This window comes from Besnoitia besnoiti, chromosome III (assembly GCF_002563875.1).
Source record: "Besnoitia besnoiti strain Bb-Ger1 chromosome III, whole genome shotgun sequence".
In the NCBI taxonomy this organism is placed as follows: domain Eukaryota; phylum Apicomplexa; class Conoidasida; order Eucoccidiorida; family Sarcocystidae; genus Besnoitia; species Besnoitia besnoiti.
The window spans coordinates 2,635,666-2,661,745 of NC_042358.1; the positions used below are offsets into that span (position 1 = coordinate 2,635,666).

Consider the following 26,080-nt stretch of genomic DNA (forward strand, 5'->3'; position numbering starts at 1 on the left):
GGCCCGGAAGCATTCACCTTTTGAGAAGAAAAAACCCATGGAAGACCAGCAGGCAGAGAGCCCCCGATATCCGCGTACCAGAGAAGAGGAGAGCAAAGTGAAACACTGAACTTCTTCGAACCTCTGCCCCTCTTTCCGCGTACTGAGCTTCGTAGGCTCCGCTCCACGAAACGCTGGCAAGAACACATACAAGAAAAACCCTTTTTCTACTCAGGAGACACCCTTTCCGAGAGGGAACCCTAACCAGCTGAAAACAACGAGGGCCACTGCAGAAAAAAGCCAATATTCCGCTGATCGGTAGAGAAAACGGAGCCGGAGAAAAGAGGGAGACAGGGCGGATGCTGAAGGGAAGAAAGAGAGAACGCCGCCCTCACAAGTTCACTTTGCGTCCCTCGCTCCTTTCAACTTCCACCAAGAAAAAACAGAAAAATGTCTACAATTTGCGGCGAGTAGCAGAACATGCAGTTTCATGCGGCCGGCGGGAGAATTCCGCATCCGCAATTCTCCTATTCGGGGAAAACCCGCCCGCGCCGTTCTCTGCAGCGAGTGCCTCGACGGCAGAGGAGGATGTTGCAAAAAGTGAACCGCCGGCGATGGATAGAAGACGGATTCAGATTCTGAGAACGGCTTCCATTTGCGCTCTCGGATTATCCAATACAGGAGAAAGCGAGTGAAATGCCGATTTTGTGGTGTTGGAGGGATCTATCCGTTGGGCCAGCGAAAAGAGGCTGTTCGACTCTACAGACAGAAAGCTGAGCCGAAACAAACACCTGAGGTGTACGTACACCTCTAGATACCATTTTTCAACAGCCGCTGGTGTGTCGTTCTTGCTTCTCACGACGGGAAAGTATCGTTTCTTCTCGCCTTCGAGTCTGAACGTGTGTCTCTCTGTTTGCACACATGTTGCGAAGTTCGTCGCTTTGGCTTTATCCCGAAAGCACATGGAAAGAACTTGGTTCTTTATTTTTCTCGACGACCGCTCCAGTTTTACACGCTTGCAGGCATCGCTGACCAAAGCCTCTCCTCAGAGAAAGTTTGTGTTTCTCTTGCGACTTAGAGCTCACACTCGACCCAATCGGAGGTATCAACATTCGCACGGCGCCGTGAACTTTGAGAGGCCTCTCAAGCCTGCTCCGCCGCCTCCTCTGGCCTGAGATTCGATCATTTTCACGTTTCGTTCGAGCACTGTCCTCCTTGCAAGCCAGTGACTCTTCTAGGGACCGCTCGTTCGTGTCCTCGTCGTGTCTCACTCCAGCCACAGATCGTTCCTGCTTCTTTGTGTGACCCGCCGTACACGACACGCGGACGTTCTATTTCGTCGTCGGTCAGCTTTCTACAAGGATCTACTACTTTCGTTGCATTGCCCAGTCTGTGGCGCGGGCTCTGGACGGCGCTAATCTCGCCTGTTGTCCTTCTTCCTCATGGGGCCAGCGACTAGACCCCTTGTCTGGCACCGCTCGCCTGCATGAGGAGTTCTGCGGGTCTCCTCACTATATTCCTGCGAGCCCAGTGATCTCTACGCAGTCACCATGCACATGCCGGTTCCTGTCGGCGGCCTCCCGCCATTGAGTGGCTCGCTGGGCCCGTCAAACGTATCGTCTTCTCCTCCGCTTTTCTCTGCTTCAGCGGCTCTCGAGTCCTCTCTTTCTTCCTCCTCCTCGTCAACCTGCTCGTCTCCTCCGCCATGTCCTGTGACCTCTCCCTGCTCCGGTCCCATGCCCTCCGGCTCGCCGGAAGCTGGCCGCCCGCCTTACTGGGCTGCCTTCCCTCTGCTCCCTCCGCCTTCTTCGTCATCCTCTGCGTCTGACGAGACCTCGTTCTCGCAGTCTTCTTCTTTGCTTTCTTCTGCCTTCCCGTCGTCTTCGGGTCTACGGTCCTCTGACAGTGCCGCCTCCTTCTCGGCGCCGTTGCTTTCGTCGTCGCTGCCTCGTGCGCCTCCACCGTCGCTTGCAGAGAGTTTCCGTGCGCAGGCCGCGTCGCTGCTGATTCAGGGGAGCTTCTCCAAGTCCGGTTGCGCGGAGGCGCGGCCGGCGGAGGGAGACCGAGTGCTCCTTGCGGCTGGAAACTCGCTCGTGTCTGTCGGCGACGCCGCGTCTCTGCGAAAAGACAGCAGCTTCCAGTCCTTCGTGCCCGACAGGCAAGAGAGCTCGTTTGTGAATGATATCTGGCAGTACGTCCTCGGCCGCGAAGAGCGGAAGACCTCCCTTGGCTACGACTATCTAGTCAAACTCGTCATCGTAGGTAAGTCAGCGTCGACCGCGCCTCTGTCTCTCGGCTGTGGCACGTTCCTTTCCTTCTCAGCGGGGCTGCGCTCCCCAACTTCCTTCTGTATCGCCGACCCGATCAGCTGTGGCTGAGTACGGAGGAGGTAGTCGCGTCTTTGCATCCATATATCTTGGTGGCTTGGAGGTCCGTTTTTCAGAGCCAACGCGAGCTTCACTTTGTCGGTAGTTGTGAATCTGCCCGCAGGGGTGCGGGATGTTCACATCTGTGTCTGCACAGTTTGCGCCTTTTCCTGCGGTGTTCGACGTCTCTTGGTCGTCAAACAGACGTGCTCCTCTGCTGGGCTTCGGGTCCTCCGCAGGCGACAGCTCGGTCGGCAAGAGCTGCTTGCTTTCGCGGTTCGCCAAGGGTCGCTTCGTCGCCCGCCAGCGCACCACGCTCGGCGTCGACTTCGAGACGCGCACGCTGGACATCGACGGCACGAAAGTGAAAATCCAACTCTGGGATACCGCTGGCCACGAGCGCTTCCGGAGCGTCACTCTCTGTAAGTTCTGCTTTCTACAAAGGCTCAGATGTGGATGTATGTATGTATATATATATATATATATATATATATATACATATATATAAGCAAACATGTATGTACCTGCATCAGCTCTACATATATATATATATATGTATGTATATGAGTATAGATACATAGGTATGTGTATGTATCTATATTTGTATGTGTGTGGATGGGAATGAATGTGAAGACGTTGCGTGCTGGACGCCTCGCGGGCGCAGCTTGTCCACACCGGAGCAGATCCGTGGAGGTAACAACGGTCGATCCTAAGCCCTGAAGATCGGATTTCTGTAGCACATGAGAGGGGTTCAAAGCCTGTTTCTCGTGTCTGACACTTGGATCTTTTCTCTGTTGTATGTGTCCCAGCGTACTACCGGTCCGCGATGGGCGCTTTGGTGGTATTCGACGTCACGAAGCGCGAATCGTTCGAATGTAAGGCTCTCGCTCTGGTTTTTTCGCGTGTTTGTCTATTGGTGCTGTCTCTCTGTTGCGACAGCATTCATGTCTTCTTTTGCGTCCTTGCGTGTTCGTCTCTGGCGCCTCCATCGTTCAATTCCAGTAGGGTTTGAGTGACTCTGCTGAATCCGTCTCCGCCCGTTTTCTCGCTTTGGGGGAGGGCGTCTATTCTTTGCAGCAGGAGGCTGTCGTCTCGCGCCTGATAGTGCTTGTGCCTCCCGCGCGGCGTATTCGACGGCCGCGTCTGCGTGTTTTTTCTCTGGCTCTCTTTGCCTTGCGATAGTGCCGGGGGCCGTGAATGATAATTATATTAATGCTGTACCAGTCAAGGCGTGTAGCTTCTCCTACGCTCCAGGCTTAGAAAGCGTTCATCCAGTTATCAAGCAGGCGCCGGGCCAACAAGAATTCGATCCATGTATTCCGTGCAGGCTAACGTCGCATGGGTTAGGTTGTAGGCGCAGTATATGGAGTCTCCCGGATCCAAGTTCTCTTGTGCTTCCGGTTGAGTCGCTCTCTCTCTCTTTCTCTTGTGTTTTCTCAGCGGTTCGCTCCTGGCTCCACGAACTCGACGAGCGCGCGCCGCAGAACGTCCAGCGGATTCTCGTGGGAAACAAGGCTGATCTCGAAGAGCGAGTAAGCTGGAGCCCTACACCGTAGTTCCAGTCTCTTCGTCTGCTCTTTCGTCCGATGCCCCTCTCTCTTCACGGCTTCGCCGCCTCGCGTCCTGTGTATCGTGGCCGCCACTGGCGTGAAAAACTATTGCACGCCTCTATATTTATTTATATATTACAAGTAGAAAGGGGACTTAGTGCTGCGTGAGTCGCGCTGGGAAGGTGTGCGTGGCTGCCAGCGAGTGCGCGTGTGCGTCGAGTTCTGTCTAGCATTTGCGGTTCGCCGGCATGCGACGGCGGTTTGGCAGCCTATCGATGTGTTGCCACAGGCTGTCTCGCGAGAAGAGTCGCGGCGTCTGGCTGCGGAGTTCAATCTACGCTACATCGAGACGAGCGCGAAGACCGGTCAACACGTCCGCGCCGCCTTCGTGGAGCTGACGCTGCTGGTGGTGCGCCGCCTACGGCAACTCGAGATGCAATGCACAGACGCCTGTGCGCGAGAGGACAACCGCAGCGAAAGCTGCATCAACCGCGCACTCAGTCACGGCTGCCTTGACACGGTCCAGCTCGCTGAAGGTCCTATCGAACGCAAGGCAGGGTTCTTCGGCGCGCAGCTGAAACGCCTGTGGGGCGGCGCGGCCGCGGGCGGAGTCCTGGAGGAGGAGGGGCAGCCAGGCAGGCGAAGAGTGGCACGAATGGAGTTTCGCAGATACGCCGTCGACGACTACCTCGATGTATGCCTCGATGTCTAGCCGAAACTAGACGAGAGACTGTCACCCCGCACAGAGGGAACGCGGCGGACCCGCGGTCTCGTGATTCGAACAGCTCTCGCGGCAGGTCGCCGCACATTTATACATGTATATATATAAGTATATGTGAAAGTATATATGTAAACATATATCTTAGAATGTAGAAGGCCGTGAGAGGAGAGAGGAAATTGTGCGTGGCGGTCTCTCGTGTGCTGCGTTTCTCAGGGTGGGCTCGTGCCTCGAGTTTTGCGTGTCAGTTGCCTTCGGTGCGCTGCCCTCGTGGTTGTTTTTATGAAAAGGGCACAGAAAGCATCACATCGGGGGGCCCACAGCGCCCTTCGTTTTGCGGATTTTGGTTCCTTCCCTCCTCTCTCGCGTCTAATCCGCGCCTTCGTCTACCCCCGAGGGCCGCTGCGAGACATTTTCTAGTTCTACTCTTTCAGGTACCTCGACTGAACATGCTTTCCAGGTTGTCTGTCTTCGCCCGTGGCTTTCTAAATGTGTGACGTTCTTTCTTCTCAAGGAATCTTCTGGTTGCTTCTTCGTCCGCGGTGCGAGGGTCTAGTCTCTCCTGTCGCGTCACCCTTGAAACCACAAGCTAGCATTCAGCTTTGGCAGACGGCGAGCCTTCGAGCGCCGGCATCCGAAACCCGACTATGGGCGAGCATCAACCGATGCGTTGCTGCGCCCGTCTCACGTGGCAAACAGAGCAACGGCATCCGCCTTCTGTGCGCTGGCATGAATATTCACGTGCGTGCACGAGGTGGTAGCGGCGTCGAAATCCATTTAAACGCCTAGTTCGCCAGTCCGTACCCCTGGCTAGGCCCGACGGGTTCACTATGGAACTAGAAACCACGTGATTGCCTGAGACTGAAGTCACTTTCAAACGACCGATGAGGGGGTCAGGGCGTTCATAAGTGCTGTATACAACGCTGGCCATAGGAGCTGCATCATCGAGGCGGTGTGGGTCGTCGTGGCACAGTCTATGCAGCTATCGTCTCTGCGCAGACGATCCGCGATGCAGCAGATGAAAGGAGAGCTTACCCAGAAACCTAATGGTTTGGTTCTGGCGTCACGGATCAGAGAAATGGATACGTCCGACAGAGGCGACGATACTGATCGAGTTTTACTCGTTATTGCACCCAGGAAGTGGCAGAATATGAACTGGCGTGAGCATTGAAGGTCGCCCTGGTAAAAACACACTTTCAGTTCGGGGGCGACCTCTTTCTCACGTATCAAGGCTTCATGGGTTCCAATGCTGGTGCTAAGAACTGTATTTTATATATCTGGGCTGTATCGTTATTATCACATTATAAGTAGCTATCGTCTCTGTACAAATGATCCGCGATCCGGAACTGTATAACTCATCGAATAAAAAAAGACATTATAGTTCCTAGAATACTGAAGATGACTCCGGTTATGAGAAACAGACACAGCAGCAATTAGGCATCACCGGATCCTAGACAGCGAGGATTTGTCGCTGTGCCAAAATGGCAACGGCGTCGTTTTCTTTGTGTCAAACAGCGGACGCTTGAACGAGCCGACGTATCCTGTGAGACGTTCGCAGGAAAGCCGATATCGCGATTTTGTTGAGGGTCGCCTACTTCACAAGAGAGACAGGTTCTTTGCGTTCAGCCTACTCACAGGCCTGACCGCGGTGGAAGCCGCACGGTTCGCTACGCACTTGTGCCTCCCGTTAGCTAGCATCGATGTTATCTTCCGTCGGGCTCCCAACGTCCTCAGTTGAGACATTTGGGGAGAGAATTCCATCTGGCTGGATGTGTAGACACATACCTAAAGCCTGTAGATGTATTTGCTGTTCTCGTGTTACCCTACTGTTCACTAGATAACTCTAGAGGCGTAACAATGGGTAATGCTCGAATGAATATTGCCGCCCTACACGATATATCCTATAATATATGGTTCGAGTCCAGTTCCTACTACCGCTTAGCATGAATAGATCCACAACAACAACATGGCTGAAATGCGCGTCGTAAGCTAAGGCTGCGGACACCTACGCCTGACCGCGACAATTCGCTAGAGCCTGCAAATAAATCTAGCGCCCCACTGCGATGCTTTGCGACTCTACTACGTCTGAAGACGACCCATACAGCAAAGGATTGCACGCGCTGCGCTGCAATTCTCTTTCACTAAACTCAGCTGCGGCAAAGGGCACGCCGGCCGCTCCTTCCGCTCTGCCCTGCTCTACGGGCCTTCGAGATTCCGAGCACAACTTAATTTACGATACTTTCTGCCTGTTTCCCTAGCCGCATGATCCTGGAGCTCATCTCGCCATCCTCGCTGGGTTGCTCACACACACGTGCACACTGAATTACAAAACGCACGAAAAACGATGAAGCCCGCTGCAGTGCCACGGCCCGCGAACGGCAAGAATATCCGCTCTAAACACTGGGCGCGCAGCGCGAGAGAACTGCGCCACGTGCGCCGCTTTCTCACGCGTCAGCGTGGCGAGTCTCTCTCAAGTCGCGCAGAAGCGCACGCCAAAGACGACCCCGCAAGCGTGTCTGGCGAACTCACGACCGCAGTAGCCGCGCAGGCCCATACAGAAGACAAGACACTGCCCCCCGTTCCTCTCTGCTCCAGTCGCTCTGCTCTCTTGCTCGACGCGAAGAGGCACGGACGTCTCTCCCTCTCTCTACATATCTTTCACGCCGTCGCTCCCGACGGCCGCGGCAAACACTTTATTCCGCAAAACGACCGGCAGACTGGAGACGTCGCTGACATCCGCGCCAGAGCAAGAGCGCAACTACATACACGTCAAGAAACACTGCCTTCTCCACGCTCTGCTGTCCCCTGTGTGACCGCGCTCGCCTCGAAGCACGGGCAGCGTAGACTTCGCATAAAGATCCGCTTCACGTCTCGCTTCCTTTCACTCATCCAACAAAACGCATACATTCCTACGTCGAGGACAGAATCCTCATCGAACGATGTGAGCCTCCTCGGCTACCGGTGACACTAGCATCCCCCGGGACGCCTCCCTGCGCACGAATATTCGCCTCCACTCGCGCGTCTTTTATCGATCTTGTGCGCGCCTCCGCTGGAGCACTTTGTCTCCTCTGCACTCGATTCAAGTCACGCCGCCCTCAGGCCTCTTCCGCACGACCCGCTTAACCGCCGCCCCTCACAGTTCGCCTACACCTCCAGCCTCTACACTCAACAGAGACGAAACTGCAACGAAACGAGCCGAGTAGGAGGACAACACGTCTCTCACTTTCCCCCCCCCCTCCTCCTTTGCAAAAACACGTAGCCCACGCAGGGTACACCACCGGTCGCGGAGAGGCCTCCTTCTCCAGCTCTTGCAAGGCGCCACCCCGCAGTAAGCTGCCCACGACTAGGCAGCGCTGGACAAACGCTGGCACTCGCTGGTACCCACGCGTGGGAATTTCCACATGTAAGCCTCTACATCTCCTGTGTGTGAAATGCTCTAGCATTAGACGTAAAACTGCTTTTTGCTCCATTTCTTGACGGTCCATATCGCTGCCCGAGCGCCACCCTCCATCCAATCACTCGTCGTGCCCCTTGGCGGCTTCATCATCTGTCGTCTCCCGCAGTTCCTTCTCCTCTTCCACGCTGGGCTTCGGAGCCTCGTCCCGGCTGCCGCGCCGCGTCTCCGCGTTTCCCATGCTTTCTTCCTCCTCCTTCATCTCTGCGTATGCGCTGCCCATCGCGCCATCATCCTGCACCTCGCTCGCCTTCTTCTCCTCTGTGCCATCCGTCATCTCGACGTCATCCGACAGTCCGCACCTCCCTCGCTCGCTGCTGGTCGCCTCTTTCTCCTCGGCGCCTTCCCCGAGCTCCGTCGAGTCCTCCTCGCCCTCTTTCGCGCCGTCTGCGAAGCCTGCTGCGTCGTGAGTCTTCACGGCGTCTTCCGCGTCTCGCTCGCCGGCTGTCGCAGTCTCGGCGGCGAGATCGGGCACGGCTCGCAGCAGGTTATTTAGGTCGATCAAATCCGCGCCGCCCATGCCCGCGAAGAACGGCTGCTTCAGCAGCCCGAGGAGCTGCTCGGCCTCACCCGCCGCCGCTCCACCGGCATCCGCGTCGCTAGCCGCCTCCTTTTCGTCGACTCGTCTCTCGCGAGAGAGGCCGGCGACGAGAGAGGGTTGGGAAGGCGCTTCGTCCTCTGGCCTGGCCCTGGCGCCCTCGACACCTCGAGAGGAAAATGAAGACGAACCGCGTGCGCCGGCCCCTCGGCTCGAAACGTGGCGGCGAAGCTGCTGCGCCATCAACTGGACAAACTGCATGTGCACAGCTCCGCTCTCCAGGAGCGACTGGAGACAGGCCTTTATAGTAGGATCGCGCCCAGGGCCTTCCTGGTCTGCCAGCATCTGCACGTCTTCCCCGCCCTGCGCAGAGTCTCTGTACTCCGCGCCAGGAGCCTCCTCGGCTCTCGCTTCGCCTTGCAACTGCTCCAGCGCCCCTGCCCGCCTGCGCTCCTGCGCCTTGAGGCTGTTGATGACGCGGAAGAGTCCTTGCTGCACTTCGAACAGCATCGCACACTGCATGAACTGCGCCATGAACGAGTAGTGCGCAGTCAGCTGCAGAAGTGCATGCGTGTCGGATGTGAGCGCCTCCAACGCCGCGACACACGCGCCAGACGCAGACGCCGAGGAACTCTGCCGCTGCTGGGCCTGGGTCTTGCCACAACAGGAGACACGAGCGGCGGACGGCAGACTGGCGTCCTTCTTGCCCGCGGAACTCGTTAGAAGGAGCGACGCCTGATTGCCTTCGCCACCGCTTTCTCCCTCCTTCGCGCGCGCCGGGTCACTCGACCCCCCACCCCCAAGCCCCGGTAGCGTGCCCAGGAAGCTCAATGCATTCAAGCGGGCGTCGTCCCCGCGCTTGCCCAGCGCGCCCCTCCCCGCCCTGTCCGGCCCCACACTGTCTCCGCCCCACAGGAGCGACCCGGCCATGGCGGCAGACGACGCGGCCGCGGCCGCGACTGCCGCGTTCGTGTGCTGACCGAGCAGATCGCGCTCCTTCAGAGCCGCCAAAAAAGCAGCCCCGCCTCGCAGCGGCGGCATCGCGACCCCGCCACTCACCCCAAGCTTGGGGAAGAGATCGCGTCGCCAGCCCGCGCCTCCCTCGTGCGCCGCCGCAGCCGAAGCGGTCGACACGAACGATCGCGCGGCGCAAGGTTCGCCGTCTGCTGCGGCGTCCTTCGGGCCGTCCCGCGACGCGTCGCGCGGGTGCTGCGACCTGAGCAGTGCCTCAGCGACCGGCAGGCCCCCTCCTGACAACAAAGAGCCTGCGGACGACGAGTTCGCCAGCGCGCGAACGCACTGGAGCAGCGCCTCGGCATCTGCGACGGCGGGGCTGTCGGATTTCCTCTCGCCCTCCTCCTGGGGGCCGCTCTCGCCTCGCAACACCTGAGCGAGGCGTTCCCAGCCCGCGACGTCTTTGTCGCCAACAGGCGCGTGCAAGGCGAAGGCCGAACCGTCCTCCGCCAGCTCGCCGCGACCGCCGCCCAGCGCATCAGCGGGGGAGCCGCCTGCCGCCCCGCGCCGGCTCTCCAGCGGCGCGGCCGACAGCGACGGGTGCAGCAGCGACGTAGTATCCGAGGACGGCAGGGAGGCGCCCCTCGAGGACGCGTGTTCGCCTTGCGCCTTTGCCTCCTTTTCCCGCTCTTCCTGCTGCTGGTGCTGCGCGAGGTGGTGATCAAGGGCCTGCAGAAGGATCTCCATCTGGCGCATCTCTTCCTCCATGGCCCCCGCGCCCGTGCTCGCCGCCCGCGACCACCCTGCGTCGCCGGCGCTGCAAGACGCCGACCCCCGTCTCCGGCCTTCGTCCTGCGCGCCGACGCTACTCCGTCTTCGCACGCCCTCCGCCGACGCCGCAGGAGGCCTCCCTTCCGACCCATTCGGAGACACCCGAGCCCTGCAATCCGCCTCAGCCGCCAGCCCCATGCGAGACGAAGAGGAGGAGGCAAGCGAGGGCGCCAGGTCGGATGCGGCGGCTGCTTCCGCGACCTGAAGCATGAGAGCCCGCAGCGAGTCTGCATTGGCCTCACGTCCGCGGTTCGCGGCGGAACTTGACGTCGCATCAAGCTCCTCCTCCAGCATCAGCGACAGATCGCCCGTGGGCACGCCCCGGCGATGGTGAGGCGTCAGCGCGCAGCTGCGTGAGCGTTTGGCATGGAGGTTCGCCAAATCCGAGACCACGTCGAGAGCTGCCGCGTCGCCTCTGAAGCGTTTCTTCCCTTGCGCAGCAACCAACGTCGAGGCCAGCAGTGCCTGCTGGAGCTCCCGTCCCTCACCCATGAGAAGGCGCGAAGACAGCAACTCTTCGCTGCCTGCGACGCCGTGGCGCAGAGACTCCTCCAGGCCCGCCTCCTGGCGGCCTGCCTCACCCGCTTCCCTGCCGCCCATCTCGCTGCCGCTCGCCCCGCGGAAAAAATCTGAAAGGCCCTCGGTCTCTGCCTTCAGGCTGGACGCTCCGCTGGCGGCGAGCAAGGCCGACAGCGCGGCACTGCCGCTAGTGCCGTTGACGCGCGGAGAGTGCACACCGAGCGGCGACGCGCCTGCGTGTGTCGCCGCCGCGAGCTGACCCGCGACGCCCTCCAAGCCGCTCTCGCTGGCGCCCGCGCCGCTCGTTCCGTCTCCTCCGGCGAGCGTCAGGCCAGCCGCGACACCGGCAAGCCCAAAGGCCGCAGCGTCGCCGCCCTGTGCCTTCTGCGAGACCTCTGCGTCGTCTCGGGCCAAAGACGACACCGAGGAGATGGTCGAGCGGGTCTTCCGGGGGCGGCCGCGCGAGCGCTTCTCCTGATTGAGTCCTCCGCTCAGTCTGTCGCCCCTCTCGCCCGCGGCGCCGGCGCCAGCACCCAACTGGCCTGGCAGGTACAGCGACTGTCGAAGCATCTCGCCAGAGACCTGGCAGGGCGCAAGGGCGCCAGCCCCACCCTGGAGCCCGTCTTCCTCGCCTCGCGCGAACGTCTCCTCGGCCCCGTTCTCCCGGCCCTGGCGACTGAGCGACCCTGCCAGCAGCTCCTGAAGCGCCTCCGCGCCCAGCCAAGACGCAGCCGCAGGGTTCGAAACCTCCTCTTCGCCTTCGGCACCTGCGCGCTGCTCGTGTTCGCCCGCGGGAGACGACGAGCGGTGCAGCGAGAGCGCCGCGCAGAGGCCTTCCGCCGAAGACTCAAAGGACGACAGCACGCCCCCAGTCGAGAGACGGGGGCCCGAGAAGGGCGACGGAGGCGCAGCGGTGTCGTTCAACTCCATCGAGGCGCTGTGCATGAACGGGGGGGGTATACAGACGCCGACGCGCCGCCGTTGACCGCCGCGCCGCCGTCGCCGCCCATCGCAGTGTCCGAGCCCTCCCCCTTGCCGCCCTCCTCCGTGCCGGCCCCCGCGTCCGCGCCCGAGCCGCCCTGCGACGCCAGCGAATGCCAGCAGAAGCCGCTGTCCTGATGCCCGACAGCCGCCATCACTGCCGGGTGACTGAGCGCCTGCGACGTGATCTCGGGGCCTGCGTGCGGCGACGAGGCCTCCGGCGACGACGCGTTCTGAAGCGCCTCTTCGTTGCTGAAAACACACAAGTTCCGGCGAGAAGGACGCAAGGCATGAGAGAGCGATCGCATGCGCACGCATGAGACGAAAAGAAGAAAACCGAGCCACATACCATAGAGGCAAAATGGCACCCCTCTGCACCGCTCGCCTGCGACGAACACACATGCGCTCCGAGGTGAGGCACGTTCAGGGTTTAACGTCTGGACGCGGCACACAGAAAACAAAGCTCCCAATGAAAAAACGCTCGCATGAAAGGCGACAAGGATGACGAACGCCACACCACCCGCCTCCCCTCTGGAGCAGAAGCACTGACTCGCTTTGATCGGCCTCCTTCGTCGTCAAAGCATCGCACTTGTGGGTGAGGGCTGTACACTTGAGCAAGAAGTCCCACACGTCCGCGCCCATCAGGTGAGTGACTTTGAAGAGTTCCTGCAAACAGACAGCCGCATCAACCACACGGCAAGGACATGAAATGAACGACATGCAATCCCGTCCCCTTTGTCCGGACTCTGATCCTCTCCAGACTTCAGAGGTGGAACAGGTGCCTGCAGATTTGGACTCAAGGAAGAGACTGCTCTCCAGACTTCCTGATTGAACGAACGAATTAGTAAATTCGATCATCTTCACAGAAAACTGTAACTGCTTAACACGCTCTCGATAGAGGCTAGACTCGCCGAATCCACCCGCCCCTGACGCAGGCAAAACTACTGGATACTGGCCATGCAGTCCACTGCAGTTTGGCTGCGAGGGCGTCCCTACCTGCACGGTGGCGAGCGTGAACAAGTCCCGGCGATAGAGGCCCTCAGCCATCAACCGCTTCTGCCAGTAGTCTGGATCCGACCAGTAGACGCCCCTCAGTTTCCGCAGCAGCAACCGTCGACCGTCCGCGCCGACAGGCCACGCAAACCCGTGCACCCACGACTCGTACGAATACAGATGCGGATTCTTCAGCAGTTCAACTGCGAAGCTGCTGCCCGAAACCTGAAGAGAGAACAAAAACAGCCCACAGAGAACAGCATGAAGCACGCAACCCGCAGGCAACAACAGACAACAGACACCTCAACAACGCGACCCCGCATGCCACAGAGGCGACGCCGAGACGCAGTCCACAGCTCACGCATCCTACCGACCTCTGAACTCAGAGCCATGCCCTCCCGTCAGTCAACTCAGGCAAACTCCCGAGGACTCCCACACACGCCCGCCAACCCCGTCCCCCCTCCCCCCCCCCCGCCTCCAGAGCCCGAGGGAAGACCGGCTGTCGAGCTGCACGTACCTTGGAGAGATCGACGTGTTTCGCCTCCTCAGCGAAGGGGCCGAGAAGTTCCATTTGCCGGTAGGCCAAGTCGTACTTGGTTCGCTTTCTGCGGTTGCGTCCTCCGCGTCGGACGACGCCGGCTGGCGACACGCTCTTGACCATGACCGAAGTCATCGCACTGCTGGTACTAGGGTGCGGCATAAGATGACTCACTGCGCCGCTGTAGTTCGAAGGCGTGGGTGCCGCTGACGCGGGCGCCGACGCAGAGAGCAGCGAGCGCGAGAGGGCTTGCGGCCGCGACGCGCCTCTCTCGCCCTTCTGGCCCCTGGCGCCGCGCTGGGCGCGGGTCGTGGCCGCCTTCTCTCCGTGCGGGAAGGCCCCCGAGCCTGCCAGGGGGCCGGAGGAGGAGGCTGCGCCGCTGACCATGACGCCCTCGCGGGGTGCCAGCGGCAGGGTCAGCGCCGACTCGCCCGCCTTGGGCAGGAGCCGATGAGAGGGTGACTCGTCATGCTCGAGAAGCGCTGGCGCCGCGCCAGCGAACAGTGCGTTTTGCGCCGACTGCGAAGCGTCTTCACTCATGAGGGCTGAAGAGAGCGCGAGGAGCTGCTCATTCGAAAGGCCCTCCGCCTTGCTCCGTCGTGGCGAGGCAGCGGCGTTCTTGGCGCACTCCAGCCACACAGAGAGATCTGAGGAGGATGTCAGAAGCCGGCGACCCTCTTCGAGGAGGTCTGCTGCAGAAAGCGAAAATCCTGCGCCTGTATCCTTTGCGGCTCCTTCGCCGCCGCTGGCCTCCACCGCCTTCTCCTCGGCATTGGTGAACTTCTCTTCGCGTCCTTCGTTGTTGCCGCCGCCTCGCGCGGCAGCTGCAAGCGACAGAAAGTGGCTCTGATCTTCATGCCCCTCTCTGGCCGCGCCGAGAGAGGCCTGCGCAGACGCGATCTCCGCGGCGACTGCAGCGAGACCACGCGCCAAGTCAACGGAGGGCAGAAGGCCCGACTCGCCCAACACACTCGGTGTCGTTCGACTGCTTTCCGCTACGTCCTTCTCTCCTGAGAGAAGAAACGGCGCCGGGGCGGAGGACGCCCCGGAGATCTCTGCATTTGACTCGGCGCGGAGCAGCTCCTCTTCCTTGAACCTCACCGCCGACGCGAGCCGCGTTGCGGCGACACTCGCATTTGTACTCCGCCCCGGGTCTTGCTCGGCCGCGGAGATAGCCCCGCCCTCCTGGCGACCCTTTCTTCTTCTCTGGTTCTCCTCTGCCTTCAACGCCTCAAGAGCCAGTGCATCCGCTCTGATGAGACCCGCAACCGCCTTCAAACTCTCGCTCATGCCCTCGACGCGCGCCGCGGCGCTCGGGGTCGGGTCGCCCGCATTGTTCAGGTGGAAACTCTTTCCACGCGTCGAAAACTCGCTAAGATCGTCCTTGGAGACGCCGACTCTCTCGCGGACGCGGCGAACCGCTGCCTTGCGTGAACTACGTTCTGCCTTGGCTTCGACTGCATTGCTGTTCGGGGCCTCTCCAGGCAGAGAGACGCCTTCCGCTCCTTCAGAGTCCGAACGCCGACCGTCCGCCGCGGGAGCGACATCTCCCTCTTCAACGCCTCCCGACACAGAACACAACGAACTGCCCCGCGCGTGCGCAGCGGAGAAAACCGACCGCGCCTCCTCTTCTTCCGCACCGTCCTCCTCCGCCGGCCGCGGGACCCCGAACCGCGCCCCCGCTGCGGCCCGCTTCTCCGCCGGCTCTGTCTCCGCTCTCTTTTCTCTCTCACTGGCGCCCAGTGCCTCGCCGCCGCTTTCTCTCTCTGAGGGACTGTCGGGTTTCCTGAAGAGCCCGCGGCTGGTCGAGGACGCGTGGCTCCTCAGCGACGCGCTGTCTGTGTCTCTACTGCTCGACGTGAGCGACTGCTCATGGTTGGCGCTGCGCGCCGCGCCGCTGGGGATCAGCCCGGGGCCGTCGAACACTGAGGGCGTCCGCGGACTCCCGCCTTCTCGGCTAGCCGTACTCTCGCAGTCGTCCTGCGGAACGGCGGTCGACGCCGATGACGTGGCGCAGACGTTCAGAGGCATAAACATCGCATTCTTCGGTGTGCACGAGCTGGCCGCGCTTCCCGACGGAGACGCAGCCAGAGCCCCAGGCCCTCGCGGCGAAGTCAGAAACGCCGTCGGGGAGGGCACCGAGACCAAGCCCAGCGGCCGAGTCTTGCACGCGCTCGGCGACACCAGCGGAGCCGCGCCACTGGCGACGCCCGATTCAGACTTCGCAAGGGCCTCCATGGTGAATGGGGAAGGGGGGGAGAAAGGGTGGAGGGCGGCGGCAGAGGTAGGGGTCGACACGGGGCACGGAGAATGAACACAAGCAAAAACTGATGTATCTTGCACAGATGCGTCTACGAACGGCGACGAATCCAGAACTGCTGTCGACTCGCCAGACCGACAGGTGTCGTCATTCTCTCGCCCTACACCGAAAAAATCCAGAAGACAGGTTGGAACTCGGCCGCGGAATGGACAGACCAATCAAGGGCAGAATCCACACACTCACACGCGAAAACGGGGAGGAAACGACGAGCTGCAGTCAGTCTCTCCAGCCAGAAACCGGATGGCCGCAACAGCGACAAGCGGCTGCGGCGTCCTATACATCGTGGAAGGTCACCCCGACACCCGCGTTTACTGCATAGACGATGCGTGGCGGAGAGAGAAAATAAAACAATCCTAGCCCCGATCCTCTACACAGAAAAACTTCTGATCTACGGTTCGGCGAATTCCGAGATACAAGATTCGGGTATCCCTGCGGTCGCGGAAGGGCGCGGCGGCACACGCCTTGAGGAGGGAGGGCCTGCGGAAAAACGCGCAAACAAAGAAGGCATGCATACGCGATGTCGTCCACGAAAAAGGCGGAAAAAGGGAGAAAATGCACGCGTTTTTCGCTCCTGACGAGCAAGACGGACGGCAAAAAGAAGACACAACGCTCAGTGTCTGCATCGGCGGCGCGATGCGGTGCGGAGGCAAAGGGCGGGCACGCGCCACACCTCCGCCCACACGACGTCACGTGACGCGGAAGCGAGAAAAAATGCCGCGAGCCACGAAAAAAATTAGATTGCACCGTTGGATATGCTTCGCGTGACGAAAATAAGAAGACAGAATACCAAAAAAATACTTCCCCGCATGTCGCGTGGCTTCACCCACAAGACAAGAAACAGAGGGCATACATACAACAGGAGAGCGTGCGTTGGAAAAAGTCGCCAAACGGTGAAGTGTGTGTGCGGAGACGCGGACAGGCTGCGTTAATCGCGCTTTTTTACCGGAGTTCACTTTTTCGTCGCTTGATGTACCGACTCGAAGACACACAAGAATTTTGTCTAGACACCGAGGGGAGAAAAAAGCCCGCAAAAAGCCTTCCACAACACTTGCCTGTCTTGGAAGCTTGGAGGATCGTTCTCCTTTTCTGTACGCAACGCCGCCGCAGGATGTCCACAGAGGACGGCGCGATGCGGCAGTGCGGAATGACGCGACTTGAGAGACCTCCGAAAGTTCCTCGAAAGGATGAGTTTCATCCAGCCGGAAGGCCGTGCGCCAAAAAACTGGCAATTCACACCCCAGCGGATGAAGCCTGAGGACCTACTTCCCCGCGCACGGGAGAACGTGACAACTTTGGAAGACACACTGCAGCGTGCACAAAAAAGGTGAAGAGAGCTGCTTCGCTTCCCGCACACGCTCTGCGGCGCCGATTCCTGTTGAAACTGGAACCACGGCGACCTCGCACGAAGGAATTCCAGATGAAGAGATGAAAAGGGACGAAAATCAGAGGAAATCCCGGCGACGGTGTCTGCAAAAAAGAAAAGCTGCTGATATTTTCCGGCGGGACGTCACGTCGACATGAACACCACCATGGAACCCTTGCCGCTGTGATCCGAACGTTGTAGCTTTTGTGGCAGTGAATTCCCGCATACACACAAGTCCCTTTACCCAACTGTAGAAGACTATACATTCCCGCTTCGCGTTTGTCTCGTCGAAGACAGCTGCATATCCCTCTCAAGCACCCCAATGTCCTGCCACACACAACTGCTGTCCTGAAGTATTTAAAACGTACACAAACGCACCATAGTCGCTTCTGCTAACGGTCAGGAGGAGGAAAAGGTCGACTGCACCAAGCAGTTACACGCACTGCGGACGCAAGGGATGGCGCCTTCTCAAGCGCTGCAAACATGCGGACACGTATTAGCGCTTACGCAAGAGGGTGCGGACAGTAAATCCCGCCATACCACACGGCACAGGTCAATTGGCTGATTAGAACGTTTTCAGAAACACCGCTCTGCAATGAAGTATCATCTACCCTTTGAGCGCTCTAGCCACATACGCAGCTCGCGATATTGCAAGACCTAGTGGAAAAGACTACTAGGCGAGACTCTTGTCTCTCTCGCGTGCGCGGTTCAGACTTCTCCCCGGATACCCCCGTTGCTGACCGGATTGCCGGGCGAATCAGTACGCTGAGTGGAACGAGACGAACTACGGCCAATAACGCACGCGAAAAGAAACCAGATCGAAATATGTCGAAAGATACAAGCTGATTCATCCACAAACAACGCCTCACAGTTTTCTCCCAACGGTAACAAACGAGCCAGGCCGGCTTGGGTACGCAGGTAGGTGAGGAGACATGAATACTACTGCCGGCGAGAAGGGAACGAACAGTCCGTCACTCCGTTATAGCTACGTTATGGTTTTCTGAAAAAAATATCGAAAAATGAGAGATGCAACTGCATAGAAAGAGAAGACAAAAAGAGCAAAGATTTACATTAGAGACGAGAGCCACGTGAAAGCGGCCTTTCCCCTATGTGACGATGCTGGTCAGGAAGTCAGAGGATACGCACGGCACCTCTCCGCTCGTACCAGGCTGTTGTCGGTCGCTCTGTCCAGAGAGGTGGTTGAGGCAGAGGAGAAGCGCACGAGTAACGCCCGACAAGAAGAGACCGCGACGCGACCGAAAAAGAGCGGAAGCAGCAAGCTACAAACCGAAGCAAACGAGTGGAGTTGCGGCCCACAACAAAGAGGCCGAAAGAGCACGGTTCGGAAGAGGAAATCTTCGCGAGAGCGGACACGCCGGAAGACCAGCACACTCTGCGCCGGGGTTGTCTTGCTACAATAAACGAATACGGGAAGCGCAGGCGCGCGACATGAGCTCAGCAGCCCCCCGCAGTCTCTAGTAGCCGTTATTTCGCGCCGGCTAAAAATCGCAAGATACCGTTAGCGACAAGAAGAACAGCATAAACGAGCTGAACATATGAGAGCTTCTTTAATCGAGGAAAAAGATGGTGGGAAATCCCGAGAAACTACGTTCGAGTGCATGGGAGCTGGAAACTACTCAAATGATCAACATTTTAGCAGTCGCGCATGGAATGCTCCTGTACCCCTCGGGTTTCGTTTCCTTATATAGAGAGCCAGCCAGGGGAGGGGCGTCTCCCTCCCCTAGTAGCCCTCGTTGCGCTGAGAAGCCGTCGCCGCCAGACCCAGCAAGAGCAAGCGCACAAGGCACGAGGAGGATGCTCCCTCGAAACTGTTCGCTCTCGCTCACCCCGTGGCGCGATAAACGCAAGGCGCCACACAGGGCAGGTCTGCCGCGAGCGGCGCGACGCCAGCCCCGCAGCAGAACGCCGCGCAGAAACCCCTAGAAGAACTTTCCGTGCGAGGGAACGAAGCGACACAAAAACGCAATATGCGGAACTGGATAAATTTCGCAACAATCCCGCGACGGCGGCAGGACAACTCGGGCATGGAAAAGCTGGAAAGCTAGCCGTAGGGTAGCGTCGTTCCGTCGCGGAGAAAATACAGTAGCTACCCCGCTCAGAAGGCAAAAGGTGGATCAGCCACAGTGGCGTCGCAGTAAAGGAAAACAAAGGCGGCGACAAATGAAAATTCGCCGTAGCCTGCGAAATGCGATGGGGAGGCACACTCCGCGATGAATTTTATTTTTTCGGCGTGGAAACGCAGGCGTATTGGCTGTGCGCTCTCTAATGCCGTAGTCTTCTCAAATTAGTCGGGGAGGACAGCGGAATCGTCTTAGGAGTCGGAACTGGAGATGCTTTGATTGAAGGCAAAAGGTAGCAAAGATCAGAAAACGATAGATGTCGGAACAGCAACAGCTCGGTGTGGTAAGGCGCCCACTGCCTTCCGATTCAAGGCATCCTTGTAGTAGCACTTGAGCGAGGCGCTCGAAACTAGAGGTGCTCGTGCCCGCCCCATTCATGCGTTAACTCGGGCCTCTTGGGAGTGCGACAGGAGCGCCCGCTGGGCAGTTCGTTTTAGGGTTGACACTGAGGCACGCTGTGGTTTTAGAGTGTGAGTACGAATAAACAGGAAGTCTACAGAACAGCATGACAAGCGGCAACGTTAGCTGGGCTACTCCGCGGAAAACAACTTGCCTCGACAAGCCTCTCTTACCCCGTTGCCGCGATGGCACAACAGAACCAGGTTCCACGTGTGCCGCTTGGCTGTGTTGCCAGGACGCAGCGACCCCATTCCATCTGTTGGTAGCTGCCGTCGGCAGTTCTTGATAATGACGCGGTGGGACAGCGCATTTTGTGCCTTCTGCAGCAAAGAAATCCGATGCGCTAGCTGCCCTGGATGGCAGACAGGCACGGGCAACACACGAGCTCCCACAACAGAGTCGCAGTGCTTGTTTGCGAAAGCGGCTTTTTGATAAGACAGGGTGCATCAGGGACAGTTATTGTTGGCCCCTGCGAACAGCAGCGGGGTCATACAGATTTCGATCCATGCTTCTGGGGCGGCAGGCGTCTGCCTGTCCTACAGAAGGCGCAGGGAAGCGAACCTTCGATGGTTCGACTTGCAGTCTCGCCACCTTCTGCGGCAAACCAAACCATGCACGGCATATATATATATATATATATAGCCACGGAGTGCTCTCAACCGCTTTCCACGGGCAGGTGGGGTAGCAGTGTATGGGTAGAAAGTCAATTCACAAGGACGCCTCAGTTCACAATTTCCGTGATCAGTACAGACGCAACGCGGCCCTCGCCCGAAAGTCACTAATAACAGCTAGCCATTAGGATACCACTCCACACGCGATGATAACGGCGCTTGGATAGCGACTCGCGCTTATTATCGACGAAGCGTGTGTCGAAAGCTCGTCTTGTCCGTCGTATGCGTATCGAGCTGACTCAAACAGGAACTGCGTAGAAGCGGAGCTCCCTTGACGGCATGTAAACGTGTACTGATGTTCAACGATGCCGAGGCATGGCCGCATGACATGAAGAACAACGACCCAGAGCGTTCCAGACCCCAACTTATTATCTGCAAATGCAGAATCCGAGTGTACGCTGGTGCTAGCTGCGTACCCTCCTGTCGTACTGCCGAGCTCAGGAGCCATTTTTTGCTGTCAATCACACTGGCTGAACAAGCGTTCGATGCTCACATTCACGTTTCGTTGAAAACTGAGTGGCGCTAAACACCCCCCCGCCATGTCTGTTTCTCTATGTTAATGCCGGTTTTCTAGTAGCTCTCCTATGGTGTGTCTTTATCTTCGTCAGTTAAGGCTTTTTGTTCTGCATCGCACAACATGTGGCAGATTGTCCTAACGCCTCACGGCGATCACACACAAAATAGCATCGCTCCGAAGGCCAACCGGTCTGTCGCTAAACGGTGAAATACCTTGACGGGGCAGATAAATCACTGTACCTGTCGGTGTTATGAATGACTACTGTAGAGGCTTCACAGTCCGTGTTCCACTCGCCGCTGCGAGAAAGACATCGCCCGTACCTCTGTCAGCGGCTTCAATCTTTGCTTACGCGGACTTAATAGTGACCACTCATCTGCTTGTGAACGTCAACTTGGGCTTGGCCTGATCGTTGACCTCGCGCGTAGGTGGAAGAAAGAGAGGTTTCACACGGCACTCCCGGTGCGCATCGATGGGCCGCAGTGGGCAATGCTTGATGGGAATTACCTTCTCTGAGGTGGGGATCTGATTATATTGTTTGACAGTGTTTGTATGGCGACAGCGATTGGCTCAATGGCTGCGATTCAAGACGAAGCCGACTGGAAGCACTATTAATAGAAGTGTAACGCCTCTCTGCTGCCAATGCGTGGCGGCCGCCGCAGGTGGTCCACCCTGACACTCTAGATGATGCAAGCTATATTGTTTGATTTCAGTGACTGGGAAATTGCTTTTTTATGAATAAACGAGCTACTCACTCACAAACCAAGGCGTACACGGTGTGAACGCTTCGGCCTGATGGGGGGGAAGCTCTGCAACCCGTCCCACACCAGCCCCACGGGCTTCAGCCGCCCCGCTTTTCCCATGCTTCTCCCAGAAACGAATGCTGTATTTCGTGGATTGCATGGCAGGCGAGGAAAGGTCCCGCGCTGCATTGAGACGGAGTCCTCCGTGAACCCTTTCTCTGGCTCGTGTCCATTGCCAGGAGCGTCGGCTACGCTCTTCAAGTTGACAAAGAGCATACCGAGAGCCATGCCGGGTCTGCATGGGAACCTGGCCCTTCCCGACAAATTGAACTCACGCAAGAACGCCGCATTTAACTAGCGACAGGAATGATAGCGAAACACGCAGCATTTGTTGCTACAATCTCGACTGTAAGCTTGGATCAGACGCTGCCGCCCAGCACTCAAACTGTGTTAACCTCGTCAGTCGGTTTACTACGTGGCTGAAGAACGGCGTGCCTGCGGCCGCCGCATCCTCTTTAAGAGAGCCGTTTCGAATGCTAAAGGGTTTATATAACAGAGATATTAGTAGAAGGCACTTGGCTGGAGGCGCATTTATGCGCTTGCCTGCAACTCTCCCTGCTTTAGCGCCCTTCCTGCTACTGTTCTGCGACCAAAATGGAGAAGGAAAAACAGATGAAGTGCTCGGGTGAGATCAGCGTCGATAAGAGGGTTGTGTATTTAGGCTTGATGCTTTGCACACTGGCCTACCCTCTTATCGCTCTTATGATCATTGTGAGAGAGCAGAACTGGTACGATGATGAGGGAAACATGCTGTCCAATCCGCTTCCTCAAATTACCTGTCCAATCGAAGGGGCAGAAGGCGACATTGACTGCGAAGCGAGTCCGCTTGCCTACGCAAATATAAACTCCATAATCTGGGTGTTTGTCGTGAATGAATGCATTATGCATTCGACGTACGTCCTATATGTGAAGCTTTGGGCTACAGGTGGTATGGTTCTCAGCTTTCGGCGAGAGCTGCTCTCCATCATTGCCTTCCTAGCTCCTGAGATTACTCTGAATTCGGTCTTTTACTACGTCCAGACAATGCCGATAGTCCGCGAGTGGTTCCCGGGACTCAAGAGCTTCAACTATCCCCTGCTGGTCTCCTTCTTCTTGGGGGCCACGGTGTCTATGCTGTACGGAGTCGGGACCTCCCAAACAATCGACCAGTTCAGACGCACGACAACGTTAGCCGGGCCTGGCCTCATGTTCCTTTTCGTTGACTGGTTCAGTCGGTCTGTCTTCCTGCCCTTTTTCGAACTCATGCAGAATACCTTTACAGCACTGAATGTTAACACCTTTCTTCTTGCCGTCTTTGAATTGATTCTCACGAATGTATACGGGTCTCTTTTCTTGCCTGCAACCCAGAAGCTCTGCGTCGTTCTAGCTCGGTTCTTCTACAACGTGTCTTACGGAGTCGATGGGAAAGTGTCTCTCTACGACTACGTCTCTCTCCAAGCCCACGACTCGAACTACTCGCCTCAAGACCCTCTCTCCAAGCGGACGACGCTCATCAACCCGAGCGACATTGGAACACTCGATCCGGGGATGCGTCACAGCAGCATCGCGCTGGGCCGCAAAAAGAGTTCGGGTCGAACAAGCATCTCTGCTGCGGCAGCCGAACTCCAGAAAATGGAGCGGGAAAGAACAAGCGGCATGTCCAGCGCAGTGTACGAAGAGACCGCGGTCGTTGAGCTGCGCCAGGACCCAGTTTTGCAGGCGACGCCTCCTTTGTCCTGCAGCGAAGTCAGTCTGAAAATTGCGGGCACGCCGCCGCCTGCAGCAGCACTTCCCCACGGCGGCGATGAGGGCGGCGCCGACCCATCCGGCGCCACGAGCCGATCTGCAACGCATTTAGACATCCTCGTTGGACATCCGGCCGACGGCCTTCCGCATGGAAGCAGCCGCACCAGCCTCGACAGAGGGGCGTGCAGCGCCGCTAACGCCACGCATTCACAGAGTGAATCGGTGCACGATACAGCGTCACGAAGCAACACAAGCCCCGACCTGCATCCCCTCTCGTTCAACGAGGATATGCGAAAACCCTCCACTGCCTCCTCCGCGGGGAAAGCCCCAGTGGGGGACTGGGCATCGAAATCGAGCAACAGCTTTACACGTCTCATGGCAGCCGCAGGCTCAATGGAAAAAGACCTTGAGAAGATTGCCAGCTTAAGGAGCTGCGGAAGACACGGAAGAATGACATCGGGAGTTGATGATCCCACAGAGAAGCCGCGATTCCGAAATGCTGTGTATATTCCGTACCGCAAGGGCTTTGGCAGCGACGCAGTCGAGTTTGAGAAAATCATCACGTGGTTCAACATGATCTGGGACAGCTGGCGGTTCCTGCTTCTGCGCGCAGTCATGGTCAAGACCTCGAACGTCTTCATCTTCTTCATTATGATTTTTAAGGACTTCATCTACTCGATGTGGCACTTTTGCATTCGGTACAACGAGTCGTGCATACTTTTCTTCCTCGAGCTGAGGTCTGTGGACACCCGCAAGAATCGGAGAATCTTGTCCGCCCTCCACTGGTTCCAAGTCCTTGTGGTGCGCCCATTCCTCGCGCCGAGGTGTCTCACTTTCACCGTTTGGCGCTCTCAGCTTCTGTTTGGGTTGAACAAGCAGCGCGCGGAGAGCCGAATGCGGAGTGTCGCCTGCCGCGCGCACAGCCGCATTCGCGAGTTCGGCATACGCACACTTAGCAACATCCACGACAACGAGCCCTGGGACGCGCCCAACAAAGGCACACCCATGAAGGCCGCGCGGGGCTTCGGGAAACTCGTCGGCACTTTCTTCAAAGACCTGGGTCACGACATCATGGTTCATTTTAAGGCGGAATCGAGACGCGTTCTTCAGCAGCTCTCGGAGCGCGCCCACAAAACGCGGCATACAAACCCTTTTCGAAAGAGGTCCTCGTCCACGCAGAACGAAATCGACGTCGAAGAATGCGATGTCGAATACGCCTATGCGACGGAGCTCGTGGTAGTGCGCAACGTGCCCATCACAGCTTCTTCGCACTCGAAGCGGAGCTCGAGTTCCTTCGGGAGATTTCATCACAGCTCAGACTCCGGAACGGAGTCAATTCTCGCCACCGGCTCAGATTCCCAGGTGCAGGCGCCGAAGAAGAAGTCTCACAGGTCAACGGCGCTCACCCTCGCCGATATTTTCCGCAGCCGCAAAGACTCGGCCTTCCGCACCATGCACGCCGCCTGGCTCTCTCAGGTCGTTGAGGAAGTCCAGTCGCTCATCTACAACCGCACGTGGCCCAGGTTGCTGCAGAAACTCATGTCTTCCCTGTCTCTCGTCGTCACCGACATCATTGCAGAAAACACCAAAGTCGGGCTCCTCCCCGCGTACCAAACCGTAGGTCTCCGGACTCTCTTCCGCGCGCGCCTCTGACGCGTCTGCTCCGAATCGTGAAAACCGTATCACAACACAAATACGTGCACTAGGCATCAACGAAAAGAAACCACCGAAACAGGGGCGCTGGCACCTGCTAGAGGTCTGTGCGAATTTGAAAGCCGCTACATCGGGGCTGTAGATGAAGGGATTGAATAGCGCGGCAGTCAGACATCACGCGCAGGTACCGGCGTGTGGCTGGGATAGAGAAATCAGTTCACTCTTGCGCGAGGACGCGTGCGGACAGTTCGCAGACGCTGAGATATGCCGCAGACCTTCAGGCAGGTTCATCCTGCAGCTGCGTATCAGAACCCCAAACCCTAGGCGCTGCCGCGAATGGCTGCCAATGTGAAGCCTCGCGAAGCGCTGCCTTCTTTCTCTGGATGTGTGCGTTTGCAGTTTGGTCTCTTCCGAACCCTTGACGGCCGCATGCGTCTCTTCATCATGTTTTCCTTCGATATTGTCGAGGTGTTCACGGTCTACAAGGTTCAGACTATCAGCCGCTTCTACCGCAGCCTGAAAGACGGGTTCAACAATCACCACGACGGCCCTCTGGTCATGCTTTGCACGATTAACTGCGCAGGCATTCTTCTCTACTTTGGCCTCTTGCGTTATGTGCGTTTTGCCCACATCAATGGGGACAAGCTGCTCCTCCCCGACAACTGCCAGCACGAAATGCTTAACCAACTGAACCTTGTCAAGTAGCCGCTGCCCTCACGCAGCTCCGTCTCATCATGCGCCACAGAGTTACGGCGATACGTGCCCAGCGCAGCCGTCCGCCGGACTCGCAGAGCGATGTTGAAGTTGTGCTGCGAAAGACGCGCGTCCAGCTACGTCATGCATTCTCGCTTGGATCTCTACTTTTCTGTGACGTCTGTGGGTAGGAAGAAAACGCCGCCCAGACGTCCGAGCCGCGCCCTGAGTCGCTTGCGGCACAGTGGGGCTCCTCGCGCATTTTCTCAGAAGGGGTCGTGCGAGAGTCGCCGGGTTGGAGCAATGTCTCTGCGGGGGAAAAATCTTCGCAGGGGACCCGACACTCGCCAAACCCGAAGACGCTGCTAGCTTGCTGA

General features: G+C 58.1%; 3 protein-coding genes across 3 annotated transcripts; 2 read left to right on the forward strand and 1 right to left on the reverse strand.

Annotated features, from left to right (window-relative positions):
• Positions 1 to 1,529: 1,529 nt before the first annotated feature.
• Positions 1,530 to 4,607, forward strand: BESB_046650 (putative Ras-related protein Rab2BV; the record flags this gene model as incomplete). Its single annotated transcript, XM_029363116.1, has 5 exons — positions 1,530 to 2,241; positions 2,585 to 2,767; positions 3,155 to 3,220; positions 3,786 to 3,877; positions 4,185 to 4,607. 5 exons carry the CDS (start codon positions 1,530 to 1,532, stop codon positions 4,605 to 4,607), a joined length of 1,476 nt encoding a protein of 491 aa, XP_029220482.1.
• A 3,521-nt stretch (positions 4,608 to 8,128) lies between these two features.
• BESB_046660 (uncharacterized protein) lies at positions 8,129 to 15,659 on the reverse strand (the record flags this gene model as incomplete). The annotated part of the gene is made up of 5 exons (XM_029363117.1): positions 8,129 to 11,742; positions 11,859 to 12,142; positions 12,441 to 12,556; positions 12,887 to 13,108; positions 13,401 to 15,659. The coding sequence occupies 5 exons, from the start codon at positions 15,657 to 15,659 to the stop codon at positions 8,129 to 8,131; spliced, it is 6,495 nt and encodes a 2,164-aa protein (XP_029220483.1).
• Positions 15,660 to 22,244: 6,585 nt separating this feature from the next.
• On the forward strand, positions 22,245 to 25,715 carry BESB_046670 (uncharacterized protein; the record flags this gene model as incomplete). Its single annotated transcript, XM_029363118.1, has 2 exons — positions 22,245 to 24,974; positions 25,410 to 25,715. The coding sequence occupies 2 exons, from the start codon at positions 22,245 to 22,247 to the stop codon at positions 25,713 to 25,715; spliced, it is 3,036 nt and encodes a 1,011-aa protein (XP_029220484.1).
• Between the last annotated feature and the right edge of the window lie 365 nt (positions 25,716 to 26,080).